Source organism: Pomacea canaliculata, linkage group LG10 (genome assembly GCF_003073045.1).
Source record: "Pomacea canaliculata isolate SZHN2017 linkage group LG10, ASM307304v1, whole genome shotgun sequence".
Lineage (NCBI taxonomy): Eukaryota > Metazoa > Mollusca > Gastropoda > Architaenioglossa > Ampullariidae > Pomacea > Pomacea canaliculata.
Genome location: NC_037599.1, coordinates 4068227 through 4087973, shown reverse-complemented (window position 1 = coordinate 4087973; position 19747 = coordinate 4068227). Strand labels below are relative to the sequence as shown.

The 19747-nt window shown below is 36.0% G+C and overlaps 1 protein-coding gene across 1 annotated transcript in view; it reads right to left on the bottom strand.

Annotated features, from left to right (window-relative positions):
• The window catches only part of LOC112574013 (proteasome adapter and scaffold protein ECM29-like), a 30725-nt gene extending 10978 nt beyond the window's left edge, over nt 1-19747 (bottom strand). Inside the window, exons 1-26 of the mRNA XM_025254796.1 lie at nt 19601-19747; nt 18688-18818; nt 17708-17824; nt 16200-16318; nt 15674-15823; nt 15169-15414; nt 15005-15046; nt 14278-14356; nt 13661-13777; nt 13324-13409; nt 11851-11929; nt 8573-8689; nt 8138-8260; nt 7816-7919; nt 7474-7606; nt 7109-7189; nt 6673-6865; nt 5108-5199; nt 4515-4649; nt 4138-4312; nt 3274-3461; nt 2909-3010; nt 2210-2323; nt 1365-1457; nt 729-843; nt 48-162 (exon numbers count right to left, since the gene is read on the bottom strand). Coding sequence (XP_025110581.1) covers nt 48-162; nt 729-843; nt 1365-1457; nt 2210-2323; nt 2909-3010; nt 3274-3461; nt 4138-4312; nt 4515-4649; nt 5108-5199; nt 6673-6865; nt 7109-7189; nt 7474-7606; nt 7816-7919; nt 8138-8260; nt 8573-8689; nt 11851-11929; nt 13324-13409; nt 13661-13777; nt 14278-14356; nt 15005-15046; nt 15169-15414; nt 15674-15823; nt 16200-16318; nt 17708-17824; nt 18688-18818; nt 19601-19628 — 3074 coding nt within the window. The 5' untranslated portion in view covers nt 19629-19747. The remainder of the gene's footprint in view (nt 1-47; nt 163-728; nt 844-1364; nt 1458-2209; nt 2324-2908; nt 3011-3273; nt 3462-4137; nt 4313-4514; nt 4650-5107; nt 5200-6672; nt 6866-7108; nt 7190-7473; nt 7607-7815; nt 7920-8137; nt 8261-8572; nt 8690-11850; nt 11930-13323; nt 13410-13660; nt 13778-14277; nt 14357-15004; nt 15047-15168; nt 15415-15673; nt 15824-16199; nt 16319-17707; nt 17825-18687; nt 18819-19600) is intronic.

Sequence of the window (19747 nt, the reverse complement as noted above, 5' to 3'; positions counted from 1 at the left end):
AGCTTTGCTTTACAATAGTAGCTCGTACACAGAGGGCACATGCCTACCTTCTTCCTGTCATGAGTGTGTCGACCAGTTCTGAGACTAGCATGTCCTTTTGCTGAGGGGTGCAGATCTCATAACCATGACCAAGACCCTTTGAGGCTATGTCTTGTGTCACCTCTGTGACAGAAGAAAACAGAACATATCATCATTACACAAGGACCTGACATCAAAAATTATAAACTCTAAATTAAGCATTCTCAGAAAGCAACACTTCTCAAATGTCACCCCTGACTGAGACTTACGGATGACCACAGGTAGTTAAAAATATTTAAAATAGTGGGGACAAATAATCAGACACTGAATTCTGTCAGACTGGAAAGTGTGATGTGCTCTAAAGTGGAATTAAGTTCCGTCTTGATGGTGAGCTCCTCACTGACAGCAAGTAAGCATAAAATGCTTCTCTGCCTCTGCTCTCAAGTAGATAAGCTAATGTCACATGTTAATCTATATTTGAATGACCTAAAAACTCGTAAAGAAAGGAGGAATAAATAGCATATATACATGCACTATGCACCCAAATATGTCTATAAAACACATGAAAGCATCGACATATATGTATAAAAACACAAAATGAACATTGTAACTTCACAGCCACTCAGACAAAAGTTTATATTAAAATACCACAAAACATTCTCACCTCCCAAACACTAGATTAAAAAAAATAATAATAATAAGATGCATACCATCAGACTCTGACAGCAACTGCATGAAGCCTCGCTGAATTTCCAAAAGACGTGACTGTACAGCTGCATGTCTGCTGCATTCTTTAACTAGTGTCAAAAGCCATATGCAGGCAGCCTAGTACAAAAGAAGTTTTATATGATTCTAGTAGCAAAAGCAGAACAAGAAGTGAAAGAATGAGAGACAAGAAAGCAAATGATGGAGGACTGCCCTGCTCTCACAGCTTTCTGCTTTATCTCTTTTTTGCTCTCCTCTTTCTCTTTCACACAGACTGTTGTCTGCATATGCTCAAGTTTGCTTGTTAAGTACATGTGCACTATCTCAGCACAACTCCAATCACATACCTTAAAATCCCTAGTCAACTTATTATTATACCATTATTAATTACACTTACTAATTTATTGAGTACATTGTGTTTTTCTGCACTTTTCTTGGTAAATATATTTGATAAGCTGAACAAGGAACATTTATAAATTAAAAAAAAAATTTAACACACAAAATACAAGCTAAGAATGATTGAATAAATAAATAATAAAGAAAAGAATCACAAGGATGAAAAGATTAGTATAGTTTACAGTTTATTAGTCTGTCATTAATTCATGAGGGTGAGTATTCACATTCATTAAAATTATCAGTACCTGTCTCGTGTGAGGGTTAGCATGTGGTACATATGTAGATAAGAGCTGTGTTAAGTACCAGTCTACATCGTCATCTAGTCCTGCCAGTGAGGCCTACAAAAATAAAGCACACACATTATTTTGCTTTATCTTCAGCTGGGAAAAATGTGCAGGTTCGTAAATGTGTGCATATGAATATAAGTTTATATCTGCATCCATCCATGACCAGTGGTTGTACATGTATATGTGCATGAATGTGCATGTACACACATCTATAATTGTATGAGAGTGTGTTTGCATGTGAGACTGTATCTTTGTGCATACATGCATATGCATATTAGTGTTCATGTATGTGGGAGAGTAAGTGTTGAGTATGTCAGCCTGTATGTGCTTATGTGTGTGCGTTGAATATGTGAGAATGTGTGCAAGTGTGTGACAGTCTGTTCATGTGTATATGCATGCATGTCTGTGTGTGTGCATGTCTGTCTGCAAGCATGTGTGTGTGTTTTCCCTGTTTCTATCACCTGTCTTACAATCTACAAAAACAAAATAAAAACATAGCCATAATTATCAAGAATGCTGACCAACGCATACCTTTATTTGCCATAGCTAACAGAGCAATGGTTTTCACTGTTTTATTTCACAATCCTGTCCATTCAAGAAAAAACATCCGTAACAAATATCAAAGCGAACCCAAAAGTTTAACAAACAGTCAAAATATTGAACATAATACCCTGGCTATCAAGAGCTTTATCTCTTTAGGTAAATGCCCTCTAAAAGCATATTTGCATCTGAAAAATCCCTCTGCACTTAAAAAAACAAAATTTACATTTTACAGGTTCACTCACAAAAATAGATTGACTTACTTGATAATCATCCTCAGTCTGTGTCCAGGTGTTACGGCCCACTGGTGCCTTGGCACCTAAAGCTGTCCACATCAAAGCCGAGGCAATGCTAAACTGTAGCTCCACCTGCTTGCTCTGACGATTGTAAACCAAGAAAAACACACTACAGTCAATCAAGTTTTCTCGGATAATTATAAATCATGAAGAACACAACATTAAAGTCAATGAAGCATGTTCTCTAAAGATCCACAAAATCATACAATGAAACTTCTTTCTTTGATTTACAATCATCAATATCACACAATATCACATCAATATCCCCACATTTCTTCTCTTTATATCGTTATCTAACACATGCCACTGAGATTTTAACTTGCAAGACATGGATAATTAACAGCAAGTTTACAAAGATTATTTTACAATTCACACAACAAGACTGACAATAGAAGGCTACTTTGCTCGCAGAAATGATATCTAAGGTCTGAGGCAACAAGTCACAATAATTTTTTGAATAATAGATAGAAGAAAACAATTTGAATGTTCAAGATTATCTGGAGTGCATTTTTCCCCTGCCTGAAAAGAACTAACGTTTAGTGTTAACATGACCTTACAGCAAACGCAAATAACAAAACTTATGACCTCAAAGCTGTATTAAGCAATTCAAATTCAGAATTCCCATACATTTCAATAATGACAGCTGGAAGTCAGCAGTTCACTAACCTGCACAGATTGAAACAGATCATTCATGGCTTGCCTGCGATGAGGAAACTCCCTGTCGCCAACACACAAGCACCCAACACTCAGTGCTGCCCTCTCTTTGGTCTGGACAACAAGCCATCAGGTAGTGAACAGTTTGATGTGATCATTTTCTTTTTACACCTTAATTTTTATTCCCATATAAAAGCTACGTCATACTGACAGGAAAGATAGCATCCACCAAGATGTCGGATCCTTTTTACATGCATTCAGAAAAGAATAAACCCTTCATATATTTAGATAAACATTTCTCTACAGCTGTGCCTATTTTAAGCTTCCAGCTGCAAATAAGCACACATACACGTGCACAAACACACACACACACCTACCTTATTGATCTCTTTTACAGTTTTGATAAGACCAATCAACTTGTTTAAAATGGACAATTTGGTTATCTCCCCTTCTGCATCACCTTCGCCACCAGCTGGTAATGGCAGTGATGTACTCTTTCCAATTTCTCCCAGTGCCATGCACATAGCCACTTTTAATCCTGCATTTTCCACTTCAAAGAAGGCATCTGTACAACAATTTAAAGGTGCTGTCAGATATGTCAACATGTAATCATTATGATCCACATTTAAATGTTTTACATAGGATATGCCAACACATACAAATTATATTCCACATTTAAATGTGATTTATGCAAGATATCCCAACATGTAAGCATTATGTTCCACATTTGAATATGATTTATGCAGGAAATTATGTTTGCAGTTGCTTTGCCTGAACTCATGCCCACTTTCTACCTATACACTCACTTCCAACTAGAAGACCTATGAGCTTACAGTTCCATGTAAATTTGTCATTCCATGATTTAACCCAGCGGTTCTCAACCTGTGGGGCGCGACCCCCTGGGGGGGCGCGACGTGCTTACAAGTGGGGCGCGAAGGTGATCATTTTTTAAAAGTTTCTTATACTGGTATTAGTGAAATTAGCTTACATTGTGTGGCTAAGGGGGGCGCGCGGACGTACCTTTGTTCGTCAGGGGGGCGTGACTAGTAAAAGGTTGAGAACCTCTGCTTTAACCATTCTGCATGCTGATAACACTATGTACCCTCTAGCCCAATCACTTTTCAGGTGACAACAAGCAAAATTAAAGTATCATCAAAATAAGAATATTTTTTTAGAGGTCATCAAACTAACGTTGCAGCCTTGTTATAGTCTTCCATAAAACCTCTGAATTGTCTTCTTACATATCTGTTTGATACAACTGGTGATCACGGCATCCTTTGATGAAGGATTCTTGCTGGACTTATCACCATCATGTTCCATATCCTCTACCTGCATATCACTACAGGAACTTGCTCGACACCAGTACCCAACAAGATGACCAAGTGCTAGCAGTGATCCTTGCTGGACCTCAGGATTCTGCCACACACAGGAAAAAGCAGTGACAGACAGGCCTATACTGTATTAAAAAAAAGACAACCTCTTTTGCTGCTACCACTGCATGCATTAGCAATGAGCATTCTTCGGAATGGATACCTGCGCATTACAAATCGACTTATTATTATTATTAAAGTACCGTATGTGTACAAAATAATTATACCAAAAGAAAACAATCTCTGACCTTATCAGACAAGCCACGTTTAAAGTCTTCAATAGCACCAAGCAGCTGCTGTGAGCTTGAAGTGGTAACCATAATAACAGCATACAGTTCAGCTGCATATTGTTTGATCTCATCTTTGGGTGATGTGATAAATCCCTGAAATGAAAACAACCTGATAGAACTGATATTCAAAACAACACAGTCTCTAAAAGGGAAAGAAAAGTATCTGATATCTGTTCATCTGTAACTTTCCCTGATACTATAGTGATAGTACAGATAACAATACTCCATACACAACAGGTACCTGAAAAAAAAATTGCCACTCATAAGTATTTATAAATCAAGTGAATAAAGACAAAACAGAGATCTCTCAAAGTGGCTCTGCCCCAATTAAAGGTTACTACTAAGCATCTGAATTTCTGTTAAATGTTTGTCTTTCTGCTCTTCTATTGTTTTCCTTTTTCCTTCCTCTTTCCCTCCTTCCGCTGGTCATTTCTCAATGAACAATGAATCATTGCTGGACAAGCCATTATGAAAATTGACAAGGGACAAGACTTTATCCATTTTACTGTGAAATTTATAAATAAATAAAGGAGAGTAATCTGAAACACTACCTTTAACCACTCGATATGTTTTAGAAAATATGGTGCCAGCTTGCTGGGTGCCATGGCAACCACTTCCAAGAGACAATACATGGCTTCCTGACCTGTAAAATGAAATGTCAGCAAGACATTGATTTATTTTTACTAAATCATCAATTGCCACTTTGGACCTCTGTTTTCTGCAGCAATTGTAATATCTCAGAGACGTTTAGAAGGTTCATGGATTCACAAAGGTTCAAATTATTAATAAACAGATACTCTAATAATACCAACTTTCTTAAGACCCTTTCTTTCTGTTGTTTGGGTTCATTTGAGTTCCACTTTTTGAAAGCTGATTTAAGTTGAAACTATAATTTTTTCCCAAGAATGAGAATCTTCAAATTATGAAAGGAAATTTGTGGCTGTTAATAGTGTGAACGTAAACCATGTATCCTATCATTACCAGAATGTAGCTAAACTATTTTATATCAAAATAAGATTAAAATAATAAAAAACATTTAATAGCCATCAAAAAACAATGAAAACTATTTAGCATTTTACTATAGCATATTACCTGCATTAAAATAGCTTAATAAAGATGCATTAATGCAAGAATGGTGTAAGATGATGTAAGCAGATACAAATATGCCTACACACATACATTCTCTCACTCACACATACCTTACACACACACACTCCTACACCAAGCCATATTTTAAAAATCACATCTTCATAAGTGCTCTTTTAGACAAAAGTAAAGCCTAAGCTCTCCAACAAAAAAGAGCAGCTGAAAAGCAACTCTCTTATTTACAACCCAAACGATTTACAAAGCATCATCCCTGCAAACTATATATCGTTGTGGTGTTGTTTGGTTCCTGTCTCCTCCTTACTAAACACACACACATATACAGTATTAATGCCATCAAAGACATATTTGTACAGCAGTCAATGAGGAAGTAACCCACCATCAAGGGTGCCCAGACCAATCCACGAGTGCAGCCTTGTATTATACTATGAATCAATTCCCCCCTTACCATACTCCCTTAGAACACGAGAAACTTTGATTTCACGGGAGTGTTAATGAGATGATGTTGTCAGCAAGTTAGACCAAGGAAGAATAGTGTTTGATGAAAAAAAACCAAAAACAAAAACAAAAATGAATGTTACAATGATGTATAACACATTCATGACATTAAAATTTAATATCTTTGATATGTGAAGGTTCCAGTAGTATTAACACTACAATTTCACTGACTATCATTGAAAAATACATTTCATTGTAACTCTGTAGTAAATTTATTCCACTTTTGAAAGCAGCAGTCTCTTTTATAAAACATTAGATAGTTCCCAAGTAAAAAGAATTAAAAATAGCATGAAGTCCAGCTGTTGGTCAGTAGCAAACACTTCTACCTTACTGAAAATTTGCATTTCAGTAGATCATAAGTGAACTGCAGTGAATAAAGTGCAGAAAAACGGACCTATACCTCTTAGTAGATGAGATGGCAAAAGGCAAAATTTTGTTACCATTGATGAATACATATGCTGAGTGTGCATAGGCATGCACACTTTACAGGTGGAGATGGATGCTATGACCTTACCTGAAATAGCAGTGAGAAGCTGACGCAACATGTCGATGTACCAAGCTATGGGACCAGTGTCAAGAGGATACTGTGACAGCAGCTGCCTGACATAAACTGCCACCCTGGGTGCCTGCTCCTGCATCTCACTGAAAACTGGTGTAGGCTGACACCCAGCACATTGAGCCAGACACATCCGCAAGTAAATTACAATCTGTTGAAAGTACATAATGAAATAAGTGAACAAAAATACATATGGGTCCATTCCTTTATGAACTTTGTGTCTGCAGAATAAATACTTTTGTTTCTTCTTTTTAGGATCTTTCACAACTATAGACAGTTAAATTACATTACAATTACAATTAAATAACAAAAGAATATGAACAAATGAGGTAAGGACAGATGACACAAACAGCAATTCGTTTTCAGTCCAAGTCAAACCATAATGAATTTTACCTTCTGTGTATGTCAAAGGGTTAAAGGGCATCACAGCATTTCCAACAGTATACTTGTGCTGGGTTGCCTCCCTTATGGCAGCCTGCAAGGACAAGGAATATTTGGGACTGAAAAATCTGCCAAAGTGTAGATTGCTTCTTGTGTAAAGAAATAAGCTATAAAACAGATTTAACCTTTTTTAAAAAGATTACATTTACTTTTTTTTTATTTTTAAGAAAAAAACTGATCAGTTAATTTGCTAACTGCTAATTAACACAGATTGCCGATTTTTCTGCATGCAACACATAAATGCAAACTTCAAAGCAGTCAGCACCCTGTAACGTAAGAGGCTTAAAACTAATGGGCAAAAGCCAGAAATAAGGTTACCTTTTCTTTAATAAAGCTGATCATAGCTACAAAATCTGCCAGCTTTTCTTTCTCTGGTATCTTGTCAACCTTGTCTTCAGACCTTGCCACTGACCGCAAGGCTTTCACAGATTCAAGACGAACATCATCTTTCCTACACACAAAAAGTAATCAAGACCTGAAAAAGAGGGTATGGAGTCTTGTCCTTAAAATTCACATATAAAATAGTTTATATACTCAGAGAACTCTTACTGGAAAACTACAGCTCTACAAAACAGGATACAGTAAAACACAATTGCTGCATCCAGTCTCTTGGAACACATTTTTATCTAGCTTAACAGAGCTGATGAATGAATCACTTACACATCACCTGCCCCAAGCATGAGAATGTAGCGAGAAAGGACATGGTCTGAAGGGAAGACTGCTGCAGCATACTGTACAGCAACTACCCGAGCCTGTGGCTCCACCTGTCCACAAATAGAAGCCAGTCAAATCATCATCTCAGCTTTTACGTAAGATTTTTCCTCTTCATTTAACAATGCCTTGAACCTCATCTTCTGAAAACTATTCAGCATGAGAGAGACAAACACTTCAACTAAAAATAATGAAAGGTCTTGGCTAATTTCATGTTGAAATAATTTTTGATTTTACATCACTGTTTTTTCCTTTAAGCTGTTAGACCAACCTTGTCAATGTTTTGCATGAGTAAGGCTTCAAGCAGTTGAAGATTAGTCTTGTCAATGTCTTTAAATGCAGAAGACATCATAGACAAGGCCTCCTGAACTGCAAGTCTTGTCTCAGCATCTTCCTGACAAGCAGCAGCACAAGACATCATTAAAAATGATCTGCAAAAAACTTGATAACAACTTAAGACATAACAAATGTGTCAAAAACATCATAAAAGGTCATAAAGGAGAACAAGAAATGTGGTGTACCAGAACACCACTAATATCCTCTACTAAACCAGAATCCAGTGAAATACAAAAGTTTTTTTTCTTTTCTGTACATACTTCTATGGGAACAGAGGTTATGCACTTATAATAATATAATAAAAGCTGAAATGTGGCACTGTACTTTATCTGGATAGAACCCCAAAGCAATAACACTATAATATGCTGACCTGGCACATGGCATCAAAAAACTGCTGCACCATTGCAATGTCTTTGGCAACTCTGTGGGGTGAGCGACGTGATATCTTTCCTGCAGCTACGTAGGCCAGGCCACGAAGCTTAGGATCCTATAAGCAATCAATGCAAGAAAACTTGGTAACGAGGATTTTTGGAGCTGAATCTTTAGCACCAAGACAGGTACAAAGTGAACAAGCTAGCCTGTAAATGACGCAGATTTTGCACAGATTGTTTGGTCCGTGTATGTGTGTTTTGGCAGCCAAGGCGAATGCAGAAGATAAGCATTTGACAGCAAGGGGAAAATATGAACGTGAATTTAAAAAACCAAACTCTTTTACACTGTAAATGATAAGCATATGGACAGAGTGACTTCAAAACAAAAATAAAGCTATTTTTGCAATCAAAACTGCATTGGAAATACACCTGAGACTGCCATCTGAGAATGCTTAAAATTTGCTAAGGGAAAGAGCACACAAGCTCTAAACATTTTTTCACAAAACCATGCAGATTATGCACATAATTTACCTAAAACTATATGGAAGATGAAAAAAATGTAACATTCATTGTGGCTATCTCTAACAAAACTGTTAAGGGCAACTGTCTTTATTTAAAATGAAGCTTCTAGTGAAAAAAAATCACGAGCATGCAAAGCAGCTAAAAACAAATAAAAATATGTATAAAAATATGTATGAAAAGAAGTATAAACATAAGCTTGCACATATGCGTACAGACTCATGCCCACATGCATGCACTTACATGCACCACACACACAGACACATGACCACTTTCTCTATCGCCTTCTATGGTTAATTTTATATAAAAGCTATGCAGGAATAATACTAACATACAATAAAACTACAATCAGCTACATATAACAATAATAAGCAAATGTAATAAATCACACAATAGCACAATACTTTAGCACCATAATCACAAAATAGGAGGCAGGCTCAGTACAGCAGCTGGCCATCTAATAACAATGTGTGTCAACAGCTGTTGTAACACCAGCACCAAAAGCAACAAAACCTCCATAAAGGAAGCATCCACCACAACCACAGATACTACATAAATTCTGGTCCAACAACAAATAAAAAAGGAACTTAAACAGTTACTGACCAGTCATCCAAAAAAGAAAAACAAAGTAACTATCTCTGTTCTGTAGACTTTGCTCATATGAATACAAAGTAACAGTGTCAGTCTTATGAGACAGCTACAAAATCATTCAGACTACTCCATTTTCAACCATCAGTATTCAAATCAGATGTATTAGTTAATACTTAATTAAGTTCTGAAAATCTAATCTGACTTGGTCATTTCTTCATTGTTTTACAGCTAACACTTTGTCTCAAACCACAGAAGCCATTACATAATGACTTTATACAAAATTATGTTAAACCCCACACCAGTGGTAGCTTTAAATTTCAAAATACTCTGAGCAAAACAAAAAAAAAAAACAAAAAAAAAAAAAAAACCAGCACAGAACAAAACAACTGCTCAAGAACCAAACTGACACTAAAAACAAATTTGAACATTTATGTACAGCATGCTCCATCTGCATTTTGGATCAGAAGCAGCTGCAGGAAGAGATCTGATGAAGTCTTCTGTTGACAGCACATGCCATGTGTGAAGAAATGGACATGAGAATTCCTTGACCCAGCCCTACCTGCGCCTGATATACATGGCACTTCGTGTTCTCAAATGCTGCTAAAGGTGACCAGGTTTTTACATGCAAACACCTCTAGTATTTTTTCCAATAGACTTTCTACCTGGGTGCTAGTGAAGACTATTTGAAGTAACTACTAGCAAATATGGGTATTTAGCAGATTAATGTGAGCATTGTGATCCAATAATACTTCCATATATATATAATGCTGTCATACAATGTTTAAAAAAAATAAGTTTGCTGGAAATAGGAAATCAGAAAGAAAATCAATCTTGTACATGAGTCTCATATACACCCACACATGTACATACATGTGTGTGCATGTGTGTGTTTAGTCATGAATCTGCCGCAGGAATCAGTAAAAGCTCTGGAATTCCATCTCGGCTACACATGATGTAGGTGTTATTTAAGTTGTTTTTATCTTTTATTGTAAATAAGATTTATATTTTTTTGGGTAAAAGATAATAAACAAAAATTCAGAAATATGAATCTAGTATTAAGCACTGTAGTAATCTCTAACCTGGCAGTTATATAAAACACTACTCTATTGGATGGATATTTATGGTTCTCACGGGCCAGATTAGATATCCAAGAACCAGGAAATTCTTTGCTTTATAAGAATATTGAAGAGCTGAGCTACTTAGAAGAAAGATATATCTCATAATCCTATTTTTATATGCCTACAGATTAGGAAAATGCTAATTAAATTAGATTTGAGTGTCAGCAAGAGTCAGGGAAATAAAAACTACAGTGAAAAACAACTATTTTACTTCTGGAGAACATAGCTAGTAACTGTGAATGGCAAAAAAATTAAGGCTGGGTCTATGACGGATAAATAACAACAAGCTTGTTGGTAGAAAAGTCTACAGTAATGGCAGTGGGCGATGGATGGGCAGCCTGTCTGGGCGATCAAGGCTCACACATCTCATGCACCACTTGCCTGTAATATCACTCTGCGGCGAACTCTGCGCACTGGCTGCAACCACGATTGTTAATGCAACATCATTATCATCATCATCACCATTATAAACGAAAACACCGGGCTTGCCCATGGCTGCATCGGAGCAGTAGTTCTTCCTGCCACAGGCTTGGAAGAAATATACTGACTGGCACAAGTAAATTAACAATTCTATGTCTACAACATCAGCCATACATGAATTTGTGCATCTATTACAACCTTTTAAAAATTTACAGCATTTTAGTGCCACAGTTGTGGTCTTTCCTGCAACAAAATGTCAACTAATATCTAATAGAGGTATCAACAGGTGGTTTTTATTTTTCAACAGATGTGTGACTGTAGCTGTAAATGTAATTACATTTCTCACAAACTGGTTGTGACTGTCAATTGGTGCAGCTTCAAACACAAATTTTAAGAACAAAAATAACAAAGACCTTTCCCCATCCCACCTAAAACAATCTGTAGAAGAAATACGTCATTACTGCCCATAATTGTGTTGTTCTCACTACATAATGCAATATGCTGCAGACGAACTTTAGTCTCAGATCATTTTACAGTGACTAGCGTGATAAAAGAAATAGTTCAACATGTGAAGTCTTCACATAATTGCAGTGAAGAAAAGAACAATAAACACCATGCATGTGACTTACTTCCTTCGCCTCTGAGATGACTTTAACCATTCCCGAAAGAAGAACTGCATCAACCATGGCAAATATGGCGTCATCACAGCTGCACAACAAAAAAAACGGGCCAAACATCAATTAATCAGAATTCTTTTGTTTTTAGAGTCTTAATTAGGCATTTCAAGCCAGATCACTTCTGATTTTGATCATCTTTAATTTGGCAAGGAACGAAAAGTAGCTCTTTTTAATTTGACCAATTTGACATTTGTTTCTTGTAACACCATGTCAAAGCTGCCTGAGCTAAAATTATAATGAGTTGCCGCTCTTACTTTTCAGAGAACAAAAAGAAAGTTCTCTAACATACATTCAGAAGAAAATAACTGAGCATCCAAATAAATGTCATTTCAGAGGTAATTATTGGATTTCAAAAAGACGAATAAAAATCAATGCAAAAAAGGGGGCCTTTCAAATGAAACAATTGGCCCCTCAAAACAAACACATTTTTGCTGCTTTTTCTGATAAATATTTGATATACAACAAAATACAACAAAATACTTTATTAATCACATGGAACTAAAGACCGATCATATAGATATCTTTTTCTCTTATGTCGCTAAATCATCTTTCATCATCATTATTAATCTCCTGTCTCTGGCCGGCCCGCCCGCCTGCCAGTATATATACTATATATACAGTATTGAGTAAAACTGAGTTAACTATATTAGTCCCGCCCTCTAAAACGATCCCAATTTCTCATGCGGCCCCTTAGGAAAATTAATTGTCCACCCCTACAATAGACAATACACATGGCAGCAAGAATAATGGCATCTGTATTTGTCAGATCCCTGTTTACAGTAGCTGATGGATCCTGGAATAATTAGAAAAATAAAAAAGGTCCACTTTACTAATACCACGACTCTACATCACATGATTTTTATGCACAAATGAACTTAAACAAATTATTTGTGCAAATACATTCCTTTGAACTTTAAAACTAAAGTTTGTCCTAAGAAGTGCTTTACAGTTTTAGAGTGGAAAACTTAGCAAGCAGGTTAAAGCATACACATTTTTAACACAAGGGGTTAATTCAAAACTGATTTGCATAAAAAAAATTATCATTGGCTGCACAGTTGCCTTCGCTTCATTTTTCACTCGCTTGCTTCCGATACCTTTCGAACAATCCCCTTCCAAATTATTTCCGCTGTGCGGGCGTCACCACTTTACTTGCTGAAGTGAAATTTGGAGCAGGTTAGAAAACTGTCCAATCATTAACACCAATTCTAGGGGGTTTGTTTTAAACCAGCGTGAAGAATGATAACAATTATTTTTGAGGTGCCACGTTGCGTGTTCAAATGTGCACCAGCTACGGTATTTTTGTAGGCAAATAGTTGTGCTGACTTTCAAACTATATATCCTTCATTGAATTTTTGCAGGAACCTAGAAAGGTCAAGGCCTAGAATTACATCTGTCATTTGAATCACAAAAAAAAAAATTACTCACTTCAGGCACATGTGGTGTACAAACTGCACAGCCATGGAGCGAAGTTTTGCATGCTGATTTGTGCCAAACAAACAGTCAAACACCACCTTCACAAAAAGCATGTAACAATTTTTTTCAGTTATCACAACAGCAATTATAACATTGATTAAAAGTAAAAATTATTAGTGGAAAAGTAAAGTACGGGGTTTTCTAATAATATAACAAACTGAACACATGGTTCTGCTTTCTTACAAAAAAGGGCAAATGATCTGGTTTCAAAACATGCTCACCGTAGAAAGGAATTAACTATTTATGTTTTTTAAACAAAAAGTTTTCAAAAAAAAAAAAATCCATTCACCTGAATGCATGACGGAAACATGTTGACTGCCTCCCTTGCACGTAGGAAAAAGGGAAATATTTTCAAGCGAATCCTTGTACAAACAGGAGATCTGCGCTCATCTGGTTTTAGAGCAGGCTGTTATAAGAGTGATACTAAATTTTAAAAGCCATGATGAGAAATTTAGATTAACTACATTTGTTTAAAAATAAACAGTACAAACATTTTAATCCAGTAAAAATCACACTCACTCATATGTGTGTGTGCATGTGTGTATGCATTGTGCAAGGAAACATGGATACCTTCAAGGGTATGAATGAATAAAAGGATGCATGCATGAGTACACATTTTTAAAATTCATTTTTGTGTACTTTTCAAAAATTAAAGTATTCAGCAATTTTCCTGAATAATGCGTCATGAAAAGATTATCATGAGCAGACTTTTGTAAGCATGTATACTTTCATAGGCACATCAATCTGTGTAGTTATATCGAGGTCTGATGCAATCAAGCAGTTTTTATCTACAACTATGCACGTCACAGCTGCATGTGGAAAATAGAAATGACTGTTTCTCTCTCGTCATTTTCTTGTAGTTAAGGCACTTTTTTTTTTTTAATTAATGTCTTCATAGCTTCCTACCTGTCCTTTGACAGCAACAGACCCTTGGAAGATGGAAAACAGCTTTGTAAGCAGTTCTTTGGAATTCCAGTCCACACTTCTGCAAAAAAAAAATCTTTCACTCAAAAGTTTAGGTCAACATTTCAAGTAAGGATATTAAGGTGTGAGTGCACATGCCAGTGTATGTTTGTCTGTGTACCTGGGATTGATGTTTTATGCTGAACCAGCAACTACGACACAGCAAAACAAATGGGGAAAGACGGTGGAATTGGTGTTTTATATCCAGCCGGCAACTAAGGCTACATCAAGGCAAGGCAGTCAGTTCTGTAAACAAATGCCACATACAGAGAAAGAACAGCATGCCTGAGACGAGAGCTGAACCCAGGACAGCCAAACGTCACTGTATTGGTGACAGGTGCTAACCGTTGCACCACCGGATCATCTGCATAGCTGAGTGTGCATATGAATACTTCTTAGGCTTTAGGTTTTAAAAGAAACCATTCAAAGGATTACAGATAATGATGACAGCATCAAGGAGTATAAAACAAATGCCTATATCTAGTAATTAAGTAAGGAAACACTCGACAGTTTGCTACAGGGAAAAATAAATTAATCTGATGTAACATCTTTTGTTATTTTTAATTACGGAATGTATTCAACAGCCAAAGGCACCAGAGTAACAAATAACTAGCATAAACAATATTATAACTTAAATCCTCAGAAAAATTTTAAGAAACATCTTATCTACCCCATTATTTTCTTGAGTTCCATGTCAGCTGAGGTTGCCACACTGCAATGAGAAAACAAACAGATGATTAGTTTATTAGACTGGTGTATACATCCATGTGTGTTTACATGCAGTGAAAGATTTTTAGGCAGTATCCTTGACATACACAGTTTCAATATGCTTACCTATGGCGAGTGTCTGAAGATGCAATGACAAAATGGCAAGCAACTTCCGATTCAGACAAAACTTCACTGCTCAGAAAGCTCAAAACACCCAGCTTTGCCTTCTCCAAGTTCTCTGGGGACAAAGGAGATTCTCCCAAAACACGTTTCAATGCCTTCTCACTGAGCCCTGGTGGTGGTGGCTGTGATGGAGGAGATGCCACTGCAGGACTCTCTCCAGAAGCAACAGGAACTTGGGGAACATGGTAGCTGATCAATCAAAACACATGAAAAAACAATTCACTTTTCAAGAATGGCAAGAATGATCATTTCAAGACATTTTTTTTTTAATCAATATAAAATCACAAAGACATGGAATATGGTATGCAGGAACAAATGTGTAAGCAGCAGCTTCATGACCACTGATTATCTATGCCTCTTTCCTAACTCAGTATATTTTTATTTTTCTGCAACTCTCCAACAACAATTGCAGACCTTGTTGCGACTATAGACATAAAACTAAGTGCACCTGTAAGGTAGTAGAAGGACATCCATCATAAAGTCCAGCAAAAGTTGCCGTGTCTGTGGACTCTCCTCCAGCTTAAACAACTCTCGTCGCTCCTCCACTGTACGAGGCATCTTAATATGTTGGAGCGCAGAAATCATCAGCTGCAGCAGACTGTAACAAGATCATGATTTCTCTTTTACAAAAATTGCTTTGAACCCTTGCTTTTCTTATATTGTAGCTAAATTCCACCAGTACAATCCTGTTTTGATTGTACAGTGTGGGATGTTTTCTACAACTTATGTGATATTATATATATAATTGTTACTTGCCTTTCTTTCATCTTTTAATGTGGCACTTTGCAACAAACTTTATTCTTACTTTTATTTCTAACATTTACTTTGTAGCTAGAGCACCTTCCCATGTTCAAATGGCCCACTGTGACAAATAAAGTTGATGATTGTCATTGTCACATGCATGCAGACATGTGCATATATGCACACACACACAGTCTCTCTCCTTCTACTGTTCAAATTTCAAGAAAATGTACCTGTCCTGATGATTTGGAGGTCTATTTGGGAGACATTTCATTAGCAGAGGTACAAGATCTGCCTGCATTTCAGGTTCCAGTCTAGGATAACCCATCTTTATGTACAGAATAGTGAAGTTCTGAAAAAGCATAATCACTTGGAAAAACAAATGATGGAATAATGAACATTTGCTTATATCAAAATGGGGTAATAATAATACATGGATTTTACAAAATCAACATACTAGTTATAGTTACATAAAAATAAATCAACTTGGTTTTCTTTACGTAAACTGAAGTAAGCTACGAAAAAAGAACATTTGTACAAATAAATATTGGGAATTGCATTTTTAATGACTGAACCACTTTAGCATTTGTGCTATATTATTAGGAAACGGAAAAATTATTAATCAGATTCACAAGCTACAAACAGCTTCATGAACATGGCCATGCTGAAGATTGCATTATTTCGTTGCACATTTTCATAGTGCAGTAGACTTGTAAATTAACCATACTGTACTTAGCAGTATATTGCTCTATAAAATGCACAGTGATGTCCCTTCACATTACTAGCTGGATGGTGACTGATACCACTTCTTTTCATCTTTTTGATAGATCTGCATTATGCTTTGTGTCTACTGTTTGATCTGTGCTTTTGCTATGCAGCTTGCTATCTTCTGGATTGTTCTTTTATGCCTGTGCCATGCAGCTTCTCTTTTATGGATCACTTTAAATGGTTGACTAGAGGTCTATACTGCCACATCTGCATCATTTCGCCGCTTTTGGAACTGTGTCAGCAGCAAAGATTTAACTCTCTGATAACTTTTCTGCAATTAAACCATTATGCCACTTATCATTGTGAATTGACAGCTATGTATATACTCTGCAGACTCACACCTCTGCCGCCATTGGAACATGTGTGACCACTTGAAAACTTGGAGATCTACAGATCTCCGGATTCGAATTAGTGCATACTTTGACTGCTCCTATTTTCTGCCTGGTTCCATACACTACCTCAAATTAGAGATCTGAGCAGATCTCTTCTCAAATTCACCTTTTACCCATTTAAAGTCTACCAATGCCAATTCTCTGGTATGCTTCATAAGCAGATTTTTCCATCTTTTATATTTGTTGACATGTCTCTCGCCACTTTTATTTTTTCCTGATGTGTTTTGGTCTATGTCCGTATGACTGTTATATACATTTTGCTTCTGTTTAAATGTGTTTTGAATCTGTATTCAGAAAATATTTGTAAAGTACATTGATTCTACTGTGCAGTGGAGAAATAATAATAATAATGAACAATTAATATAGCACTTTTCCAATGATTTGCTCAAAGCACTTTACAGAGATGATATACAGAAGTAACTGAATCACCAACAACCATGCACCCATATTCACATATAACAGACGTTCACTTTTACAACAGAAATACCCACTCATACGTGAAGTAAATATATGCGCTATGTAAATCTGCATCATTATTATTCTGTGTTTAGAAAAAGATGGGGGAGAACAAGCAAACTGACTGTAATGAAAGGCGTGGAGCTCGGGTCCTGGAAGAGGGCCAGAAGACTTTCAACTGGTAAAAGAACTTTACTCCGACTCTTTAGGCGCTTGTTGACATGCACCAGCAGCTCCATGACCTAACAGTTTGACACCACTATTGTAAGCATCATACCTACCAACAATTTAACAACTCTTAACATTATACATAGCAAAGTTTGACAACACAACTGTAAACAAACATCATACATAGCAAATGCTATTTTTCTGTAACAAGTTACAATCTCACAAGCTAATATAATCCAAAAAGCAAAGAAATCTAGTCACAATTTTGAGAAATCAAGAAGGGATTAAGGGTACAATGAAAAATCAGACTGCCAAATAAAACTGAGACTAAGTCTAAAAAACACCAAAATTCAAGGAAAACCAAAGCAACTTAACATTTCTGTAGACAAGTGCTATCCAAAAAACTGTTTTGAAAATAAAAATCAGGTAACAAAATTTTACAAAACCTACTCCTGCTACTTCAAAGTGGTTAAAAAAAAAGAATTTAGCAGCATCTAATGCTCTGCATTTTCTATAGAATATTAAATGTTTTCTTTTAACAAAGCATAAATAGGCATACACAAGCAAAAACAGGTTATGATTTGGTTGTCTTTATGTTGTAGCATACACGGAGTAATGCCGTAGTGAACAGGTTTATTAACAGGTCTATTCTTTTCTCCATGCAAATTACTAGAAAACCTTTGAAATCAGTAGCTCCATGACTTCTTAATATGACTGGTATGTTATGGAAACAAGAGGAAATACTAATAAAATATGTAGTAATCATTCTTATTGTAGCTTAAAAAATATAACTAGTAGAACCATATAATTAAGCAATTAATATGTCTAGAAGAAGACTAACTGCTAAAACCAATGAAAAAAAAAATGTTATCTACTTCCAAAATTACTTGATTAATATGCCACTCTTTTATTGTATTGAAAAATGAAAACAGTGCACCTTTTTCCTCACTGTTTCTTCTGGACTATTCAGCTTTAGCAAAACTGGTGCAAGAAATTTGCTCAGAAAAGATTCCAGCTGTTCATCTGTTTCTGCTGCTCCAATGCGAAGAAACACTCGTTCTACCAAAGCTGGCAAAAATACGAAACATATTTGCATTTAGAGTAAACTAAATACCAAAAAAATCTTTCATATATATCTTATTCTTTTTATCACATTTTAAACATTTTTTTTTACCATATTTCATCAAAGCACATCAAACTAATAACCAATTAAAAACACTGTCACAGGCCATGTAGTTATATTTCTTCTTCGTACTGTACCAGATGACATGACTGTTTGGTAACTTATGTTAGTCAGTTGAAGGACTAGTAATTAAGTTGATCTGCTCAGTACTCGAAGAAAGGAATTGTATCACGAAAAATGTTTGGTTATGTTGTTGGTGTTTTGCCAGACTGCTCAAACAGAAAAATTTGCATGAAAATATCTGATCTGGTACTTCAGATAAATTAAAATTGCTTTGAAATATAACTCTTACTGTCATCGTAAAAATTATTTTATTTATAAGCTTTCTGTGGTTCTGTTGCGTTTGTTTGGTTTTTATGGAGGTTTTTTGCTATTACTACGTGTAACAATAAAATAAAAATATTAAAATCAAAATTATTACTTTATATGTAATAAAATACTGAGCGATGACTTCTTGTTTATATAATACATTGTTACCATAACATTATAAGCAAACAGTGTCACTTGGCTATAGTTGGAGAGAAAAGCTACAGAGCCCGTTTTAATAGTTTACATGTAATTTCAGACAACTTATCCGACAAGACACAAACACCTGCTACGACAAACTGGGTCAAAAAAAACTCTGATGACATTAACATGGAAAACTTTGATGCATTAAACTTCGTACCGTTTTCATCTTGCGTTGCGCTGGCCATTTTGCTGAAGGATGATTACGTAGTTTTGATCGCTGTTTTCCCGCAGGTCTGCATGGGCTAAAGCTACACATCAGCTCACAAGCACCGACATTTTGAGAACAGCTTCATTTGAGCATGTA